Below are 19095 nucleotides of genomic sequence, written 5' to 3' on the forward strand. Positions count from 1 at the left end.
TTTAGCCAGGTGTTCCCGGACTAATGGCATGAGTGGTCGATCCTTTGCCTCATCTCGGTGACATGCTCGACCAGGGATCGGTGTGGGGTGGGCTGCTGGTGTTCCCATGCCTCCCTTGCCACGTCAAGCAGCCCGCGAGGTTTACGCCCAAAGAGGAGCTCAAACGGTGTAAAGCCTGTGGACACCTGGGGGACCTCCCGTATACCAAATAGGATGTAGGGCAACATCTGGTCCCAATCCCGCTTGTCCTCCGTCGTCACCCGTCGCAACATCTGCTTGAGGGTCTGGTTAAAACGTTCGACGAGTCCGTCCGTTTGAGGGTGGTATACGGTCGTCCGCAATTGCTTTACCCGGAGCAGGTGGCAGAGGTCAGCCATTAGCCGGGACATGAACGGTGTTCCCTGATCGGTCAGGATCTCCGCCGGTATGCCGACTCGGCTGAACAGCAGGAAGAGCTCGTGGGCGATATTCTTCGCGGTGGCTTTCCTGAGGGGGATTGCTTCGGGTACCGGGTGGCATAGTCAACTACGACGAGGATGTGTTCGTGTCCCCGGGCCGACTTCGGCTACGGCCCTACCAGATCCATCCCGATGTGTTCGAAGGGCACCTCGATGATGGGCAGCGGAATGAGCGGTGTGGGGGGAGGTGGCTTGGGCGACGTCTTCTGGCAGACTGGACAAGCTTGACAGAAGCGTTTTACTTTTGGCCTCCAGGCCGGGCTCGTGGAACTGATCTCAAATGCGCTGGATGGTGTTAGTTGCGCCGAGATGTCCTGCCAACGGATGCGAGTGCGCCAACTGCAGGATCGTCTCCGTCTTCGAGCGTGGAACCACTAGCAGCTTTTTTTCCTCCCCCCTCCGCTGGGCGACACAATAGAGCAGACCGTTCTCCACGACGAAGTGGGGGAGAGGATGGGGCTTTGGCCGTGTGTCTTTTCCATCCATCACACAGACCTGTGTCCAGCAGTGTTTCAGCCGTTCATCCTCCCGCTGAGCATGGCCAAAGGAGCCCCCTCCCGAAACCTGCTAGTAGACATCATAGAAAAGGTTAGTACTATGGGAAGGGGACTCACAGTTTCTCCCACTGTCGGAGGCCAAGAGAACGGGGCGGCGGCGGGGCCTCTTCGCTGGGCGCCGTCCACGGCGACCCCCGCTGGGGTTGGCAGGTTGTGTGGCGTCGGCGAGGAGGGCCTCAAAGCCCGACCAGTCTCGGCCCAGCAACACCGTTACGGGCAAATCCTTAACAAGCCCTACCTCCATGGGCCAAGAGCCTGGGGCTGTGGTGATCGTGACGCGCCGAGCGGGTACCTGGCGCGTGTCCCCATGCACGCAGGTGATTGGCAACACCATCTTGGTCTCGCGGCGTGGGGGCAGAATCTCCGCTCTGACGAGGTTGACGGCGCTGCCCGAGTCGAGCACTGCTCTGAATGCCCGGCCGTTGATCTTGATCTCGGCCTCTGGGGCTCCTTTGGGCAGCTTGTGGTGCATCACACAACCTGTCAACCAAGCCCGAGCTTTGGGGGAAGAGGGCGCTGTTGGCATGGACTCGTCTTGTGGTTCGGGTGCCGCCGTCCTGCTCATTGGCCGCGAGATGCCCTCCAGCGCGCGCTGCTCTGGAGCCACCCTCCGAGGAAAAGGCGGCACTCGCTCCCCTGCCTCACGTCGGTAGGCCGCCTTCGCCAGCTCGATCGCCTCCATTAGCTCCGACGTGGTTGTGGGGTTTCGCATGCCGACGGCCTGACGGTAGGTGCGGGGCAGGGCCCGAAGGAGGCGATCGATGACCACGCTTTCCGTTACCTGGGCGGCCATAGGCGTTCCCTCCATCAGCCAATGCTGCGCTAGCCGAGACAGCTCCGCAGCTTGGTTACGTGCTGGACGTCGAGGCTGATATGCCCAGTCATGAAAACACTGGGAAATAGCCCCACTCGAGCTAGAATTTCCCTCTTTACGTCTTCATATCTTTCTGCCATCGCTGTGGGGAGGCTGAAAAAGGTGCGCTGGGCTTCACCAGTGAGAAGAGGGGCTAGTGCGCGGGCCCAGTCATCCGGGCCCCATCCCTCCATGGTAGCGGTATTCTCAAACATCTGTAGATAAGCCTCGACGTCGTCATGAGCAGTCATTTTGGGCAGTAGCTGGGCGGCCTGTACCCGAGGGTCTAGTAACGGAACGCGCTGGCGGGCAGCCGTGCGGAGGGCTGCGATATCCTGGTCAGCCTGGCTCTGGCGTGTGGCAAGATGCTCGACGATCTGGTGTTGGCGCAGGCTGACCTCCGCTAACTGCCGGAGAAGTTCTTCCATCCTGAGGGGAGGAGTAACCGCCTGTCTGGAGGAAACAAAAAAAAAAACTTCCTCTTAATCTGCCCGCATTCTCCACCACTGTGAATCACGCGACAAGGAGAGCTCAAATAAATACCCCGGAAGGTGGATTTATTAACAAAGAGTGGGTTCAGAGTGAAGAGTGGCTTGCTGAGGTGGTGCAGTGCTCTATATGTGTGTGATTTCCTTGGTGCAGTGAATCGGTGCTGTGCTCGTGGCAGGGTTGGCTCGGTCACACGCTTGCTTCTGAAAATCAAATAGAGACGACACGTTAGTTCTCAGCGTTCAAGACACCAGTCTTGCCGTTATGCAGCCTCACACGGCTTATATGGCCCTGGGCAAATTGGCGATCCAGCCGTGATGAGCGAGTGCAGGTGTCTCGCTTCTTTCTCCAGGGCAACGCTGATGAGTGCTCGGGACGCTCATCACAATATATATATATATATATATATATATATACTGTATGTAAAAGAGCATAATAGGACCCCTTTAAGCCTCTGCAACAGTTCAATAAACAAGAAGTTAATTAAAACCCTCTGATGGTCTGCAGGGTCTTTTTGACCCACAAATGACTTTTGCTCTTTTGTTCAGGTTTGATTCTAATCTTAATGTAACGTAACATTATTGAAAAACTGGGGGTTTTTCAGTGCAAAAAATACTAAACTGACAAAAAATATTTTATTTTTGTTATAATTGTGATTTTATAATATTTAGATATGAATCCAACTGAATCCAACTTGTGAAAAGATATCTTTCAGGTAGTCAAATAGCAAATAGCATATAGTGGAGCTCTATAACCATCTAGTGGTTAAAGTGATTTTTTTTTTTTATTTTAAAACTGCATTTTCCAAAAAATGGGTATAAATGTTACATTAAATCATTTAAAATTATCCATGTTATCCCCATGAATGAAAGTTAGAAATCTGGGTCTTTTATAAAGTGAAATTTTACATCAAATGCTGTTTTTTTGTAAAAAGCCTATTTAAATAAATGTTTATTTATTTATTTATAGAAATTTAAAAGATATCATAAATCCTCCAAAAACTGCCCAAATGTTGAGTAAAAACATTAACAAACAGAGTAAAATTATATTTGTAAAAAAAAAAAAACCTATTATCTTGTTACAAAATTAAATGTTATTGTCTGGGGTCTCTGGAAAAACAAGTGTGGACAGAAATGAAAACCATCTTATTAAGAGACTTGGGATTTAGGCACCATATTGCCTGTTTTTGCTCGATTTCGACAACAAAAAATAATCCCAAACACAGCCACAGCACTGTTTTGAGTCTCTGACCAATGACAGTGATTCGTTCCTGAATGAATCAACCGTTTAAATGATTTGGATCAGTCGCAATGACTCCCTTATTAACAGTGACTTGGTGACACCTACTGGCAGTTTTAATTTCACATTTAAAGTATCTTTTGATTATTATTTTTTTATATATAATTTCAAATGAATATTCAACATTTTATGTCTTGTATATCAAAACAATATTTCTGCATTTGTAACTGCAGGTTAACTGCATTCATGTCCTGCATTAAACAGTGTGTAAATACATCTAAATGCCGCTTCAGATGAAGCTTCTGTGTTTCTTCTGCATTGTAAAGATGAATTTTGTTGATACTGATTTAATTTGCCTGGTAACACCCCAAATGTCTTATTATTCTAAATAACTGATTCATTTAATTAAAAACAACTAGTTTGAGATTTATAGGCCTATCCCAGGGGTGTCAAACTCAGTTCCTGGAGGGCTGCAGCCCTGCCGAGTTTACTTGCAACCCTGCTCCAACACACATACCATGTAGTTTTCAAATAACCCTAAATGATTAGACTAACTGGATCCGATGTGTTTAATTAGGGTTATATCTTAACTGTGCAGGGCTGTGGCCCTCCAGGAACGGAGTTTGACATCCTTGGCCTATCCTAATTTTGCGTACCTCCCACTGTTAAAAAGTACATCTTAAATTAGCAAATTTTTACTTGAGTAGATTTTTAGACTGGTACTTTTACTTGAGTAGAATATTTCCGTACTCTTTCCTCCTTTGGCACTAAGGAAAGACTGTAGCTGAATAAACAGTTTTCTCCAGTGCTTCAGTAATAAATGGAAGATTTGAGATGGGTAAAAAATTACTAAAATTACTAGCATCAAGTGAAGGATTCTTAAGAAGAGGTGTCACAGTAGCTTCTTTGAGGCTATCGGGTATAGTTCCTGAAACTAAACATTTATTCAGAAAAGACACCAAACTAGGTCCAAACGAGTCAAAAATTTGTTTTAAAATACGTGAAGGGAGAACATCATGAGAATTTCTTTGAGAGACTGGAGAGAAACTGGATCAAAAGCACTCCATATGGCTGAAGAGCAGTAAAATTCAAGAGAAACATTAGCGAGTAGTTGCAAGTGAGATAGTAGTAATCTTATCACTGAAAAACCTTGAGAAACCTTCACATAATGACACTGAAGGATTTGAAATAACATTTACAGGAGTATTTATAATAGAAAATAAGGTTTTAGAACTATGATGATTCTTTACAATTAAATTAGAAAAATACTTAGACTTTGCGGATTTCACTACTTTCTGAAAAGTAGCAAAACAGTCTTTAAGCATTTCATATGAAATTTGTGATTTGTCCTTTTTCCATTTTCGTTCAGCTCTTCTACAAGCTTGCCTCAGAGAGCAGATGTTATTATTGAGCCTTATCAAGTTTTAGGTTTTGACTTCTTAGGTTTAAGAGGAGCAGTGGTATTCAAAACCTCTGAGCAGGCAGTATTAAACAGACTAAGATGCTATTCAGCATCCAAGTCAGGTAAAGATGACTCCAAGGACAGAGACAAGCACACCTTGTTAAAGGTGTTTGTGAAGTTTTAACAAAAGTGGGAAGAAATGCAGTCAATTGCTGCCTTTTTATATAATTGACCACAACATTCTCTTGGATAGGTTTGAAAATTATTCTGCTATTAGTGGAATTGCATTGGCATCATTCAAATCATACTTTTCTGACTGTTGTCATTTTGTAGCAGTAAAAGAAGAGGTGTCATATCGATCACAAGTGCTGTAAGGAGTACCACAAGGCTCAGTACTAGGACTGCTGCTTTTAACCATGTACATTCTACACTTGGGAGATATCATTAAAAACATGGAGTTACTTTTCATGGTTACACAGACAATATATTTCTACATTTCCTTGAGGCCCGACAAAACATCCCATTTCATAAAACTATTTAGTTTAAATATATATATATATATTTTAATTATTGCACATTTTAATTATTGGACCAAAACGCTCCACACATTATAACCTAGAACACTGCTTAGCACTTGATGAAGAAATCAAGAAGAAATCTGCATTTCTTCTGTCAAGTCTTTGTCATCAGTCTAGAACCTGGATGTGTTATCTGATAGCAATTTGTCATTTGAAAGCCACATTTCTAACATGTAAAACAGTTTTTTGAAAAATGACTAATATCTAATAATATAGAGACATATGCTCTCAGTGTCAAATGCAGAAATGGTAACTCATTCTTTTCTGACCAGTGACAGTTTTTGTACCTTTTTTTCTGAGAGTGAGGGTATATGTGAACATGCATATGTGTGATAGATTTCTTTCAAGAATGTGTGTGTGTGCTCTCATTGGCTGATAAGGACTGGAGGAAATGAATAGTGGGTGTGGATAAAGAGAAAGAGCCTGGGAAGGAGGGGTGAAGACAAATGCAACTGTCTCTGTCGCTCTGCCACAGTGTATTATAGAACAACAACAAATCCACATCGTTCTGGAGATGCACATCTTATGGATTCTCCTCTGTCATGCAGGTGTACACCGCTGAGACAGACTTACCAGAAAAGACGAAAGAGAAGAAACTGAGTGGAAATTGGTTTCAATGTATGCACTGACAAGGAAGAAGACTTGTTTGTTTCTTGGTCATACATCCACTGGACTCTACCTGAGGAAGTATACAGCGAGGGGTCATCTTTTGAGGAAGTGTTTACTCTTTTAGGATGTGTTCTCTCTGCTGTACCTCACATTTTCCCGGGCCACCCTTTCATTGGGATGTAGTGAGGATTGATGGTTCATACAGGCTTTTCCCCTAAACATCTGCTGACTCTGGAAACCTGGCATCATGCCAGTGATGAAGGGGCTGCTGGCACCCCAGAACACCTTCCTGGACACCATTGCAACTCGTTTCGATGGCAGTCGTGAGTACTGGCACAAATGCACACACATCAACGCCACAAGAGAGAGAGTGCTCAAGATAAAAATTAACGGTTTTCAAGGTACCCTGAAGGTGAAGGATTTTCATGCCTATATCATCACCGGCACCAAATGAATATGCATAAATAATGGATTATTTCAAACAGATTCATTGAAAACTATCTTTAACAAACTTTTTTGTTCTATCATATAGTCTTTTATATTTTTGGCCTTTCATAAATAATTTCCAGACTTAGATAATTATCTGCTTTCCTATAGCTCAAACAGCATGATACTAGCAATGCCAAGGTCATGGATTCTGTCCCAAGGATTTGAATGTATTTTTTTCACCATATTTGGTATGGTAACTTGCAGTTAACCAGAAAGCAGTTTATTTAATGTAGCATTTTCTGTTAAAATGACAAACTGTTTTTTAAAAACAGATATAGGTTACATATTTAGACTAAAAATGTAGAAGGGATGAGTGGATCAATTAGTGATTTTATTGTTTATTTAACAGCAAAATTAAGGCAAACCATAAGCTTCAAAGTGAAAATCATTATCTAATAATAAATAGTTGTGTTGTGATTAATGAACAATGGTCCGAAACAAATATCTATATCTGTACTGTATTTCTGAACTACTATTATACATTATACTGATTACTGTAAATAACAGATACTGTGTATCTGTCCTGCAGGTTAATACATGTAGACACACATACACTTGTGTGTTTGTTCCTGTTTTATCATGGGAGATAAATCTCTTGTTTTGTATAGCTCTCATGGCATAATATCTTTGAGATAAGTGTGTGTGTGTGTGTGTGTGTGTCATGGGAAAAGTGATTGTCAAGGGACAAAGCTGTTTGTGCTCATGCAATCCTTTTACCTTGACTATACAAGAACCTTCTTAAGCTACTAGTTAAAAGGCTGGTTAACAGGTTATAATTCTCATTCATAATAATAAAACCAAGAACTGAATTTTACTATAATGCATTGAAATATTTTTGTCTAATGACATTAGCATCACAACAAAAAATGCTAAAATATAATCATTAAGCAAAACAGTTTGACACAATTCAACATGACAGGAAATGTGATAATAACAGTGTTATAACAATATACTTTCTTAACAGTATTTATATTATTACACAAAACAAAGGAAGCTACAACACATATCTGAAGATAAAAAAAATAGAATACAATCCTCCCATCGGTGCTTTATTACTAGTAATGAAGAAAATCCTTCACACAGCTTACAAACTTAATCTCTTGTGTTAGATAACATCTCTCACACAAACACACAATAGCACGTTCATACACACTCACAGCTTCTTATTTAACAATATGCTATGTTACAAGATATTATTGTAGTCTATGACCTAAAGACATAATTATAAAATTAAACATTTATAAAATACAATTATGAGCATTAAAAAAAAATACATATTTTAAATTACGAAATTGCTCACACAAACTCAGGGTATAATCACCATGATGTTTTGTGTGTGTTATGACATTAAAGTGCTAGTAAAAAATGAAGCTTTGACTTGTTGATGAGACTGGATGGTTTAAGACAGAAGATAGGGTTTAGAATTGGCTATCAGGACTGTTCAGACTGTTCCTATGAGTGTGCCAAATTTCAAACTTTTTACCACACAGTTTTATGGGCTGCCATTCATGCTCAGCCAGAGGAAGAAGGAATTCTATTTGCTTGCGTTTTTTTATTTTATTATTATTTTTTTATTTTTTTCATTTTCTTCGTTTTATTTATTGTCATGTTTTCAGACTGAAGCTTGGACTGAAACTAACATTCTGTTTTCATTTGACATTATGAGGAAAGTAATGTTAATGATGTCGTAATAGATCTTGATTTAATCTTAAACTATGATGAACACTTTAGAGACAGGTGATGTGTCAGTAATGTTAACTTATCTTCTTGAGACAAAGGATATCTTTCCTTGCAATGCTGGATGCTTCTCACGGCCCAAAATAGCTGCTTTCCTGTGCAGTAGTCTCAGTGATGATAGCGGGTGAAACTGAGCTTTTGGTACTAACCGAAGACTTACTGAAAGAACTTTGGAATATCTATTCTGCACACACATAAAAAAAACCTTTACTATGATTTATTACCAATAAATGCTGATCATTTTACTTTTATTGTTTATAACCTTAATAAAATGTAGATCAGGGCTAGTTGTCACACAATTTTACTCCATTGAATATTCTTCTGTGCATTTTCTTATTCTATTCTATTCTAAACTGTTGCTGCACATATAACATACATGAAATTACCCTATAGCAGATCTATACAGGTGGCGCTGGGGAAGGTGGAGGGTTTTTGAAGCGTGCTGCAACTTTAGAATGTTCTTCACAACATTAATAATCCCAATCTCTCTTCTGTCCCACAGACAGCAACTTCCTCCTTGGGAATGCTCAGGGTCACCGTGGCTATCCCATTGTGTACTGTTCCGATGGATTCTGTGAGTTGGCGGGGTTCGGACGAACAGAGGTGATGCAGAAGAACTGCAGCTGTCATTTCCTATATGGCTCGGGCACTAGTGAGCAGGTTACTCAGGGTGTGGAGAAAGCACTGGAGAGCAAAGAGGAGTACCAGGCTGAGGTGCAGTTCTACAAGAAGAATGGTAATAATAATACTGTAGGACTCTTATCGTGCATTACTTGTACTGCAAGTAGCAGCCAATTTAATACAGGGGACCCAAAAAATTCTGGTGTAGACTGTGTGTGATTTCCAAGAACTGAGTTTCCACTGCTATTAAATCTCAAACTTGCTCCACTGCTTTGCACATTTTTATCTGACACAAATAAGAGCTCTCTTCTAGTAAGCTGATGATCTAAATCAGGTGCGTTAGATAAGAGGGACATAGAAAATGTGTAGTGCCTGGGGGTAGGTGGGGGTCGACTGGAATTGGGAACCTCAGCCCTATTTCATTTACAGTATATCACGGCTGTGACTTTGAGCAAAGCACTGTACTGAAATTTGCTGTAGTGTCTGTGTTATTACATTAGGCACTTTCCAAGTGAGTTAAGTGAGGTTTATTTGTATAGCATTTTTCACAATACACATTTTTTCATAGAAGCTTTACAGACTGGATAACTACAGTGGGGAAAAATTTATTTGATCCCCTGCTGATTTTTTACGTTTGCCCACTGACAAAGGAATTATCAGTCTATAATTTTAATGGTAGGTTTATTTTAACAGTGAGAGACAGAATAACAACGACAAAAAATCCAGAAAAAGCATTTCAAAAAAGTTATAAATTGATTTGCATTTTAATGAGTCAAATAAGGATTTGACCCCTTCACAAAACATGACTTAGTACTTGGTGGCAAAACCCTTGTTGGCAATCACAGAGGTCAGACGTTTCTTGTAGTTGGCCAGCAGGATTGCACACATCTCAGGAGGGATTTTGTCCCACTGCTCTTTGCAGATCCTCTCCAAGTCATTAAGGTTTCGAGGCTGACGTTTGGCAACTCAAACCTTCAGCTCCCTCCACGGATTTTCTATGGGATTAAGGTCTGGAGACTAGCTAGGCCACTCAAGGGCCTTAATGTGCTTCTTCTTGAGCCACTCCTTTGTTGCCTTGGCCGTGTGTTTTGGGTCATTGTCATACTGGAATACCCATCCACGAACCACTTTCAATGCCCTGGCCCTGACGGTACATGGCCCCGTCCATCGTCCCTTTGATGCGATGCAGTTGTCCTGTCCCCTTAGCAGAAAAACACCCCCAAAGCATAATGTTTCCACCTCCACGTTTGATGGTGGGGGTGGTGTTTTTGGGGTTATAGGCATCATTCCTCCTCCTCCAAACACGGCGAGTTGAGTTGATGCCAAAGAGCTAAATTTTGGACCATCTGACCACAAAACTTTCACCCAGTTCTCATCTGAATCATTGGCAAACGTCAGACAGGCCTGTACATGTGCTTTCTTGAGCAGCGGGACCTTGCAGGCGCTGTAGGATTTCAGTCCTTTACGGCGTAGAGTGTTACCAATTGTTTTCTTGGTGACTATGGTCCCAGCTGCCTTGAGATTATTGACAAGATCCTCCCGTGTAGTTCTGGGCTGATTCCTCACCGTTCTCATGATCATTGAAACTACACGAGGTCAGATCTTGCATGGAGCCCCAGACCGAGGGAGATTGACAGTTATTTTGTTTCTTCCATTTGCGAATAATCGCACCAACTGTTGTCACCTTCTCACCAAGCTGCTTGGCGATGGTCTTGTAGCTCATTCCAGCCTTGTGTAGGTCTACAATATTGTCCCTGGACAGCTCTTTGGTCTTGGCCATGGTGGAGAGTTTGGAATCTGATTGATTGATTGGTTCTGTGGACAGGTGTCTTTTATACAGGTAACAAACTGAGATTAGGAGCCCTCCCTTTAAGAGAGTGCACCTAATCTCAGCTCATTATGTATAAAAGACACCTGCGAGCTTTAAAATGCAAATCAATTTATAACTTTTTTGAAATGCGTTTTTAATCAAATCAAATATTTTTTTTTCCCCCACTGTATATTGTGTACAGTATCATTATGATAAAAAATTACCCATCTTTCACTTTGACTGTCACTTTCACTTTTTCACTCCTGGTCTCCATCTCCTGGTACAAGATTTTGGCCATATCAGTTAGGTAAAATGGGACACGTCTTGTTAAACTTGTAATTTAGATATTTTCATATGCATTTTTTTTCATACAAATTAAGTTCATATGCTGTATGGAAGTTACTAGTGACCATTTTGAGATCATGCACTCCAGACAAATGTCTTTCGCATAAAGTGGGCCATCTGACCTGGTAAAATGGCCATCTATGGTTTAACAAAAAATAATCTTTTATCTTAATTAGAAATATTAAAAATGAAACCATAACACATATTGCAAAAAAACTGAATAAGAGGAACATTTAAAATATAAAATTATAAAAGGCTGTTTTCTCTAAATACTTAAAATGAACTTTAATTGTGATAATTTAATTGTGACAAGCTTTATACACTGCAACTAAATTTTGCTCCTCTCATCCTTATTCCACTTTTCAACGTGCCTCATCTTTCTGTATGCTCTGTCATTCTTTTCTTCCATATCTGACTTGAATTTACATTTCTAGTACAAAATAATCAGCAAATGTTAATTTATTTAATGAATGTGTGTGGAATTAGTGAAGGTTCATGGTGGCCCACTTTACATGAAACCCACTGGTCCATGTTATCTAGCAAATTCAGCCAAAGTGGGCGAGAGCAAGCAGTATTTAAACACCTTTAAAAAATAAAAAAAATAATACAGGTATGTATTATTTACATTTAGTGATCAATGAATGTCAAAAGGGCTTACTGTCTTTCATGATGATGGAGTGTAGCCACAATCACTAGGGTCATATTGCATCAATCAAAACCATTTTATTAAATTAAAAAATTAAAAACGGTGCCTCTTTAATTAAAGACCATTGTTATGCTCTGAAAATGAAAACCCACTGAGTGCAGTAAAATCAAGCTTATACCATCCTGAGGGCCTATTTTACCTGAATTCACCCTATTTTTTTTCATATCAAGTATACTTATCAGGAAGCGGTTAGAAGGTTATTCCATAATTCTTTAGTCTCCCTAGTGAGCAAGGCAGAGGTGACTAGTGAAAAATATGTGGGAGGGGGAGCAGTTTTAGAATCAAACATAATGTCAAACTTGGCTAGATATGTTACTAAATTATATTTGGACTGTAAAAGTTATGATTTATAGTTAAGGTAGCCATAGTAGGAGTGACAGGTAGCCAATGTAGAGACAATAAAATGGGGCTGATGTTTCTTGGCTCTAGAAAGCACTTTACCTGCTGCATTTTGAACCAGCTGGAGCTTATGTATAGAGCCTGCAGGACATCCACTCAATAAAGCATTAGAATAGTCTAGTGTTGAGGTCATAAATGCATGAATAATTTTCAGCATTAAAAACAGCATATGGCCATAGCTGGGTAATGTAATAATTTAAGGTGAAATTTAAGGTGATCCATTCATCATCAAAAGACAGATTGCTGGGTCATTCTTCAATTGGGGTGGGAAATGAGAGGCATAATTTGTAAAAATGCTTGTTTGTTTGTTTGTTTTTTCTAAGAAAATATATTGCTATGCATTTAAAATTAGTTTAATATGCTATATCCATTCAAATGAAAGCTTAAGAGCATTTAAAAAAAAAAAAAAATGGAGGCTGCCATCATGATGATTTCAAGATCAGGGGACATTTTGGAAATAGTAATAAGTATGTAGTTATCAACATTTTGATTAAAATATGTAAAATCTTCAAGTTATCAACATAACACCACAGACACTAATAAAGTACGGCACATGAAATTGTCAGAAATTTTGCTAAACTTAAGAAACGTAATAAGAAAGAATGTACTCCCCATGCACCCCTCAGATCAACCAGCACCTGCAGTGACATTTACACACAGGAAGCAGTCCAAATAGATTTCCCCCTTTTCTTAAAGGGGAAAAATCCATTGTGGTAACACCACAGACGTGAATTTGGGGGACACAGCTTTTTTCTTAAATATAATGAAATTTGTATTCTTTAAAACAATTTAATAAAATTGTACATGAAATAAAATCTATATTCACATTATAACAAATAATTTGTGTTAAAATTGTTATATTGTTGCAATTACATTCCATGATACCTCTCTAAGGTATGGTGGGAACATTCATATTTTGTTACAAATGCAATCTCTCAAACTCAATCAAATATGTATTTTAAAACAAAAATGTAACTATTAATAGTGCACAAATTGTGTTTACCCTACAGAATACAAACATGCAAACATTTTAGAATTTATTGGTATTTAAAGTTTATTTGAACTGTTGTAAAGTAGAGGGACACTGTTGTGTTGAGAAGCATACAATATTTGATGTTCAATTCATAGTAATTGCTTACTTTAACACAGTAATGTGGAACTGCACCACTAGGAGCTCTAGTGAGAAATTGTGTTGAGTAGTGCGATGAAGAAGAATAAAGTTTGGGATGTGAGTGGTATACCGCATGGAGTGTGTTCTGTTTTAAGTGTGAAAACACCACAAATTGGCGACGAGGATGAGCGCTTCAGTGCCGAGCCCGCCCCCGTTTCTTTCTGTTAGCGGGGAGCCACCGATTCCATTTGACACGTGGCAGAAAATCTTCCAAAATTACATGATAGTCATCCAGGCAACCGGAGATGCATGGCCGGAGAGACGCAGACGAGCAGTCTTGCTGCACTGCTTGGGGACGGAAGGTCAGCGTCTGTTTTATACTCTGCCAGAACAAGGTACTACTTTTGATGAAGCAATGGCCGCACTTCAGAAACACTTTGTGCCTAAAGTTAACGTTGTCGCCTGCCGTCACACGTTCAGACAACGTGTGCAAAGAGCGGATGAAACTATTACGCAATACGTTGCCGCTTTAAGAGCGTTAGCAGCCCCATGTGCTTTCGGGGCAATGGAGAGTGAAATGCTCCGTGATCAGTTGATCGCGAATGCGTCATTGACTGCAGTAAAGGACAAATTACTGTTAGAGGACGACCTCACTCTAGAGAAATCTATTACAATTGCATGTCAAGTGGAAGCTGCAGTTAAAAATTCGTCATTGCTCTGTAATTCCACTGCTACTGCCATGAAGTCGGTACAAGCCATTAGTATGGATACTAAGTATGGCAGAGGGGGAAATCGCGCACGTTCAACCAAGAAGTCACAATTTGCTCAGAGACGATCGGAGGATCGAAAACAAACAATGACCGTTCAGCAACGTCGACAATGCTTCAGATGTGGATCAGATAAACATCTGGCAAATGATAAAAACTGCCCTGCTGCTAAAGTGACATGCAGACACTGTGAAAAAAGAGGACACTTTGCTAGAGTATGTAAGACAGCAGTGAGTGAAGTAAGAGAGGTGGTAGTTCCAGACGTGACTGTACTCTGCGTGGATAACATAAACAAATCTGTTACATCCAATGATAAGATCACCTGTGAAGTGAATATTGAAGCACCAAGAGGTCATAAACATAAGTTACAACTGGTTGTAGATACGGGTGCATCAGTTTCCATACTTCCAGAAGATCTGTATAAGAAACACTTCTCACAATGCACCCTGAGTAAGCCAAAAATCAAACTTGTCACGTATGTAAAAGAGAACCTACCAGTTATTGGTTGCTTATCAGCATTAGTGGGTGTCCCAGAAAATGACAATGTAGTTGCAGCTAGTTTTTATGTAGTGACTGCAGGATCTCCCTTGTTAGGGTTAGATCTAATAAGACTGCTGAACTTGAACATTGTAAGCGGGAAAGTAAAGCACATAGACAATGAAGGTGGAATCTCAGCTGCACCTCTTCATATGACTCAGCATCCCACAAGTCCCGTGTACACAGTATCACCTGTATCTGCTACTCACCTTGGATGTGTAAAAGGATTCATCCACAAAGTGCAAGTTAATTCAACAGTCACACCAATACGTCAAAAATTGAGACGCTTACCTCTCAGCATCCGCAAGGAGGTGTCCACTGAGCTTAATCGTCTCCTTACAGCGGGTGTAATTGAACCAGTTGATGCTTCAGAATGGGTTAGTCCGTTGGTGGTGGTACGTAAGCGTGATGGACACATTAGACTTTGTGTGGACCTCCGTGAACCCAATAAGAGTGTGATTATGGATTGCTACCCATTACCTCACATGGAGGACTTGTTTACAGAACTTGCAGGTGCTTCACATTACAGTCAAATTGATCTGAGCTCCGCTTACCACCAGCTACCTCTCCATCCTGACAGTCGTAATCTGACAGCGTTCATAACGCACGAAGGCCTTTTCCGTTTTACTCGGGTTCCGTTTGGACTAGCTTCAGCGCCGTCAGCCTTCCAAAAAATGATGCAAACGGTCCTAAAAGAGCTGGAAGGGGTAAGGAATTACTTAGACGACATTATAGTCTATGGTAATTCTCAGGAGGCCCATGATAAGCACCTCCAAGATGTTCGCCAAAGGCTAGACGAGGTTGGCCTGCAGATTAACTTTGAGAAAAGCTCTTTCAACCAAGCAAGCATTCCATTCCTTGGTCATGTCATTTCAAAAGAAGGACTACGTCCCAGCCCAGACCACCTAACTGCCATTTCAGAAGCACCTCGACCTACAGATATGGTAACGCTCCGTTCGTTCCTAGGACTCACGTCATGGTTCAACAAATTTCTCCCAAACTACGCTACTGTGGTCGAGCCACTGAGGCAGATGCTCAGAGCTGATGCAAAATCGCCACTACAGTGGAGTAAAAAGACTGTTGAAAGCTTTGAAATGCTTAAGAGAATGCTGCTGGAGAGCCCTGTTCTTTCTATTTATGATCCTTCTCTTTCCACATTCATTACTACAGACGCCTCAGATTACGGCCTGGGTGCTGTTCTGACACAGTTACATCCTGATGGTGTCGAACATGTGGTAGCTTTTGCATCCAGGACGCTATCAACGTCTGAGAGGAAATACTCTACTGTGGAGAAGGAGGCACTTGCATGTGTTTGGGCGGTAGAAAAGTGGAGAACGTATGTGTGGGGACATCGTTTCACTTTAAGAACTGATCATCAGGCCCTGACCACTCTTCTCTCCACAAAGGGCATGAATAGAGCAGGCATGAGGGTAGCTCGTTGGTCTGCTAGGCTCCTGTGCTTCCAGTATGATGTGCAGTACCGTCCTGGTAGTAAAAACTGTGTGGCGGATTGTCTGTCCCGTATGCCATTGAGCCACACAGACACCACTGTATCCATTGAACAGGATTTGATTTCTGAAATCGCAGAAATTCAGCCTTTTCTGACTGCGTTGCCGCTTGTGGACTTCAAAGCTGAATGCGAGGACTGTCCAGAACTGTCTCAGTTACGTCAGACAATTCAGACAGGTTGGCCTAAATTGCAAAAGTCTGTCTCCAGTGACTTACGTCCATACTTCCCGATCAGACATGAACTGGCTGTTGAATGTCCATTGATCTTCAGAGGGAATCGTTTGATTGTTCCTATGGCACTCCGGGAACGCCTCATCCATCTGGCGCATGAGGGACATCAGGGGCTGGTTCGAACCAAACAGCGTCTAAGAGAGCTGTATTGGTGGCCGCGAATGGACGATCTTGTCCACACGATCCTGTCCGCATGTGAGACCTGCCAGGCCAGTGATAAATCGGCCAAAACATTTACAGCTCCAATGCAACCAGTGGAGTTCCCAAAAGGCCCATTTCAACATGTTGCTATTGATATAGTAGGACCTTTTGAAAAGGGAGCTACTGATTGTAAGTTTGCAATAACACTGATTGACTATTTCAGTAAATGGCCGGAAGTTGGTTTTGCTTCATCAGTAACAACAGAGACTGTTCTGAGATTTCTGAACACTATCTTTGCTCGAGAAGGAAACCCCTGCACCATCACAACAGACAATGGGCCGCAGTTCACTTCGTCTGAATTTGCTGATTTTGTCAAAACACAGGGAATAAAGCACATAAAGACCAGTGTTTATCACCCTCAGGCTAATGGGGCCATCGAACGGTTCAACAGGGTGCTTAAAGAATGTCTTCAAGCAGCTGAAGTGGCTCGTAAGCCCTGGAAATCTGCAGTCCTGACCATGCTGAAGAGCTATCGAGCGACACCCCATGCCACAACGGGTGAGACTCCTTTTCTGCTCTTGAGAGGTCGTCCTATGAGAACAAAGTTGAATGTTCTTCTGCCTGAGGATAACCCTGATCAATTTGCTCAGGTCAGAGCTCGTGTGACACAAAGACAGGAAAAAAGTAAACAATACACCGATCGTAAAAGAGGATCTAAATTTCTTAAAATTGCGGTTGGAGATAAGGTGAGAGTAAGGAAGCCTTTTCATGTGAAAAAAGGAGAAGCCCAGTTCACTGATCCGTTGTCAGTTCAACAACAAACAGGCCCGAGTTCTTTCATCTTAAGTGATGGGAAAAGATGGAATTCAGCACGTCTTTCACTTTGTCCAGAAAGAGAGGAAAACTCTGCACAGGATGAAATACCTGAAAGAAGCTGTACAATGGAGAACACTGCTTTGAGTTCGGATAGGGGCTTAAGACAGAGACGCCCGCCTTTGTGGACTCAAGACTATGTGTTAGAGTAACGTGTCTGAAAGAGAAAGAAATAAGTCAGATCAAGAAGATATGTAAAGGGTGTAGGCGGACCGCTGCCCTATCTAAAAAAATTTGAATGTACACTGAATCCTGAAATGTTTGATGAATGTTATTCTGTGTTATGTTATAAGGATAAAAGTATGCTAAAATCTCGTTATCCTCTGTTGAACTGCCTATTTGAAATAGACTGTTGTTTGAAGGCATAAGAGGTCATTTGAATATGATTATTTGAGATAAGTTGTTGTTTGAGTAAAGACTTGAATAAGGTAATGACCTAAAAAGAGTAGTAATTCTGTTTGAGTAACGGGGAAGATGTTGTGTTGAGAAGCATACAATATTTGATGTTCAATTCATAGTAATTGCTTACTTTAACACAGTAATGTGGAACTGCACCACTAGGAGCTCTAGTGAGAAATTGTGTTGAGTAGTGCGATGAAGAAGAATAAAGTTTGGGATGTGAGTGGTATACCGCATGGAGTGTGTTCTGTTTTAAGTGTGAAAACACCACAGACACCACTTGCCACCACAATTGAAGAATTAATTAGTTAACTAATTATATTCTAACATTTGTACACTCACATGAGATGAAAACTGTACTCTTAACAGGGTTTGTACACAATTTTGAATTGGAACTCTCGCACATTCACAGATAGATTACCTCCTCGTTGCAAAATATGATGGATGCTAACTGTGTGAAATTACAGCCCAAGATGAATGGATTAAAATAATAATAATAATAATAATCAACTAAACAATAACACTTGCAACAATTATAGAATTATATATTTTGCCAAAATAAACCTAATTAGTGTTGTAAAAATTCATTTCCAAAAGCACAACACTTAAACGTTAAAACGTTTAAAACGTTGTAATTAGTCTACATCAAACTATAATTGTTTAATTGTTTGTTTAATATAATATTGATATGGAATGCACAACAATTAAAAAATTATAGATAACAAAATCAACTGAGATTTTAGTGATATTTAAAACCATAGGAAAAATGTAGAAGAGTTTTATTAATCAAAATATAAATTAATCAATGTGCATATGGCCATTTATGTATCAAGTTATTCTACTATTATAAAACTGTATCTGCCTGCATGTGTAGAGGTCTGCAGAAGAATGGAATGTGCAGATGTATGGTTTAAGGTAAAGCTGCACATCCTGTTTTGACATAATAGGGTCTCTTCCTTTAACGTAACATAAAGTGGGGCCTATTTTCTGCTCTAGGAAACAGATGGAGACTGTTTCTTAGAAACAATAACGATACAGCAAATGTATAGAACAAGCCTTAGGGGAAAAACTGTATTTAAGAAGGAACGAACAACGATTCGGGAGATTCACTGCAGGGTCTCTCGGTTTTATTGTCTCTGATAATAAAATCTAAATTCTGGCATCAAAACCCCAAGACTTCAAGAGTGATTCTTTAGAGAAGGTGGAGGACACGACAAAATATCCTCAGTTTCAAT

At 40.9% G+C, this 19095-nt stretch overlaps 1 protein-coding gene across 1 annotated transcript in view; it reads left to right on the forward strand.

Annotated features, from left to right (window-relative positions):
• Positions 1–6049: 6049 nt before the first annotated feature.
• The window catches only part of kcnh4b (potassium voltage-gated channel, subfamily H (eag-related), member 4b), a 52924-nt gene continuing 39878 nt past the window's right edge, over positions 6050–19095 (forward strand). Inside the window, exons 1-2 of the mRNA XM_079397313.1 lie at positions 6050–6508; positions 8914–9147. Of these exons, the coding sequence (XP_079253439.1) occupies positions 6433–6508; positions 8914–9147 (310 nt within the window). The 5' untranslated portion in view covers positions 6050–6432. The remainder of the gene's footprint in view (positions 6509–8913; positions 9148–19095) is intronic.

Source organism: Barbus barbus (genome assembly GCF_936440315.1).
Source record: "Barbus barbus genome assembly, chromosome: 38".
NCBI lineage: Eukaryota > Metazoa > Chordata > Actinopteri > Cypriniformes > Cyprinidae > Barbus > Barbus barbus.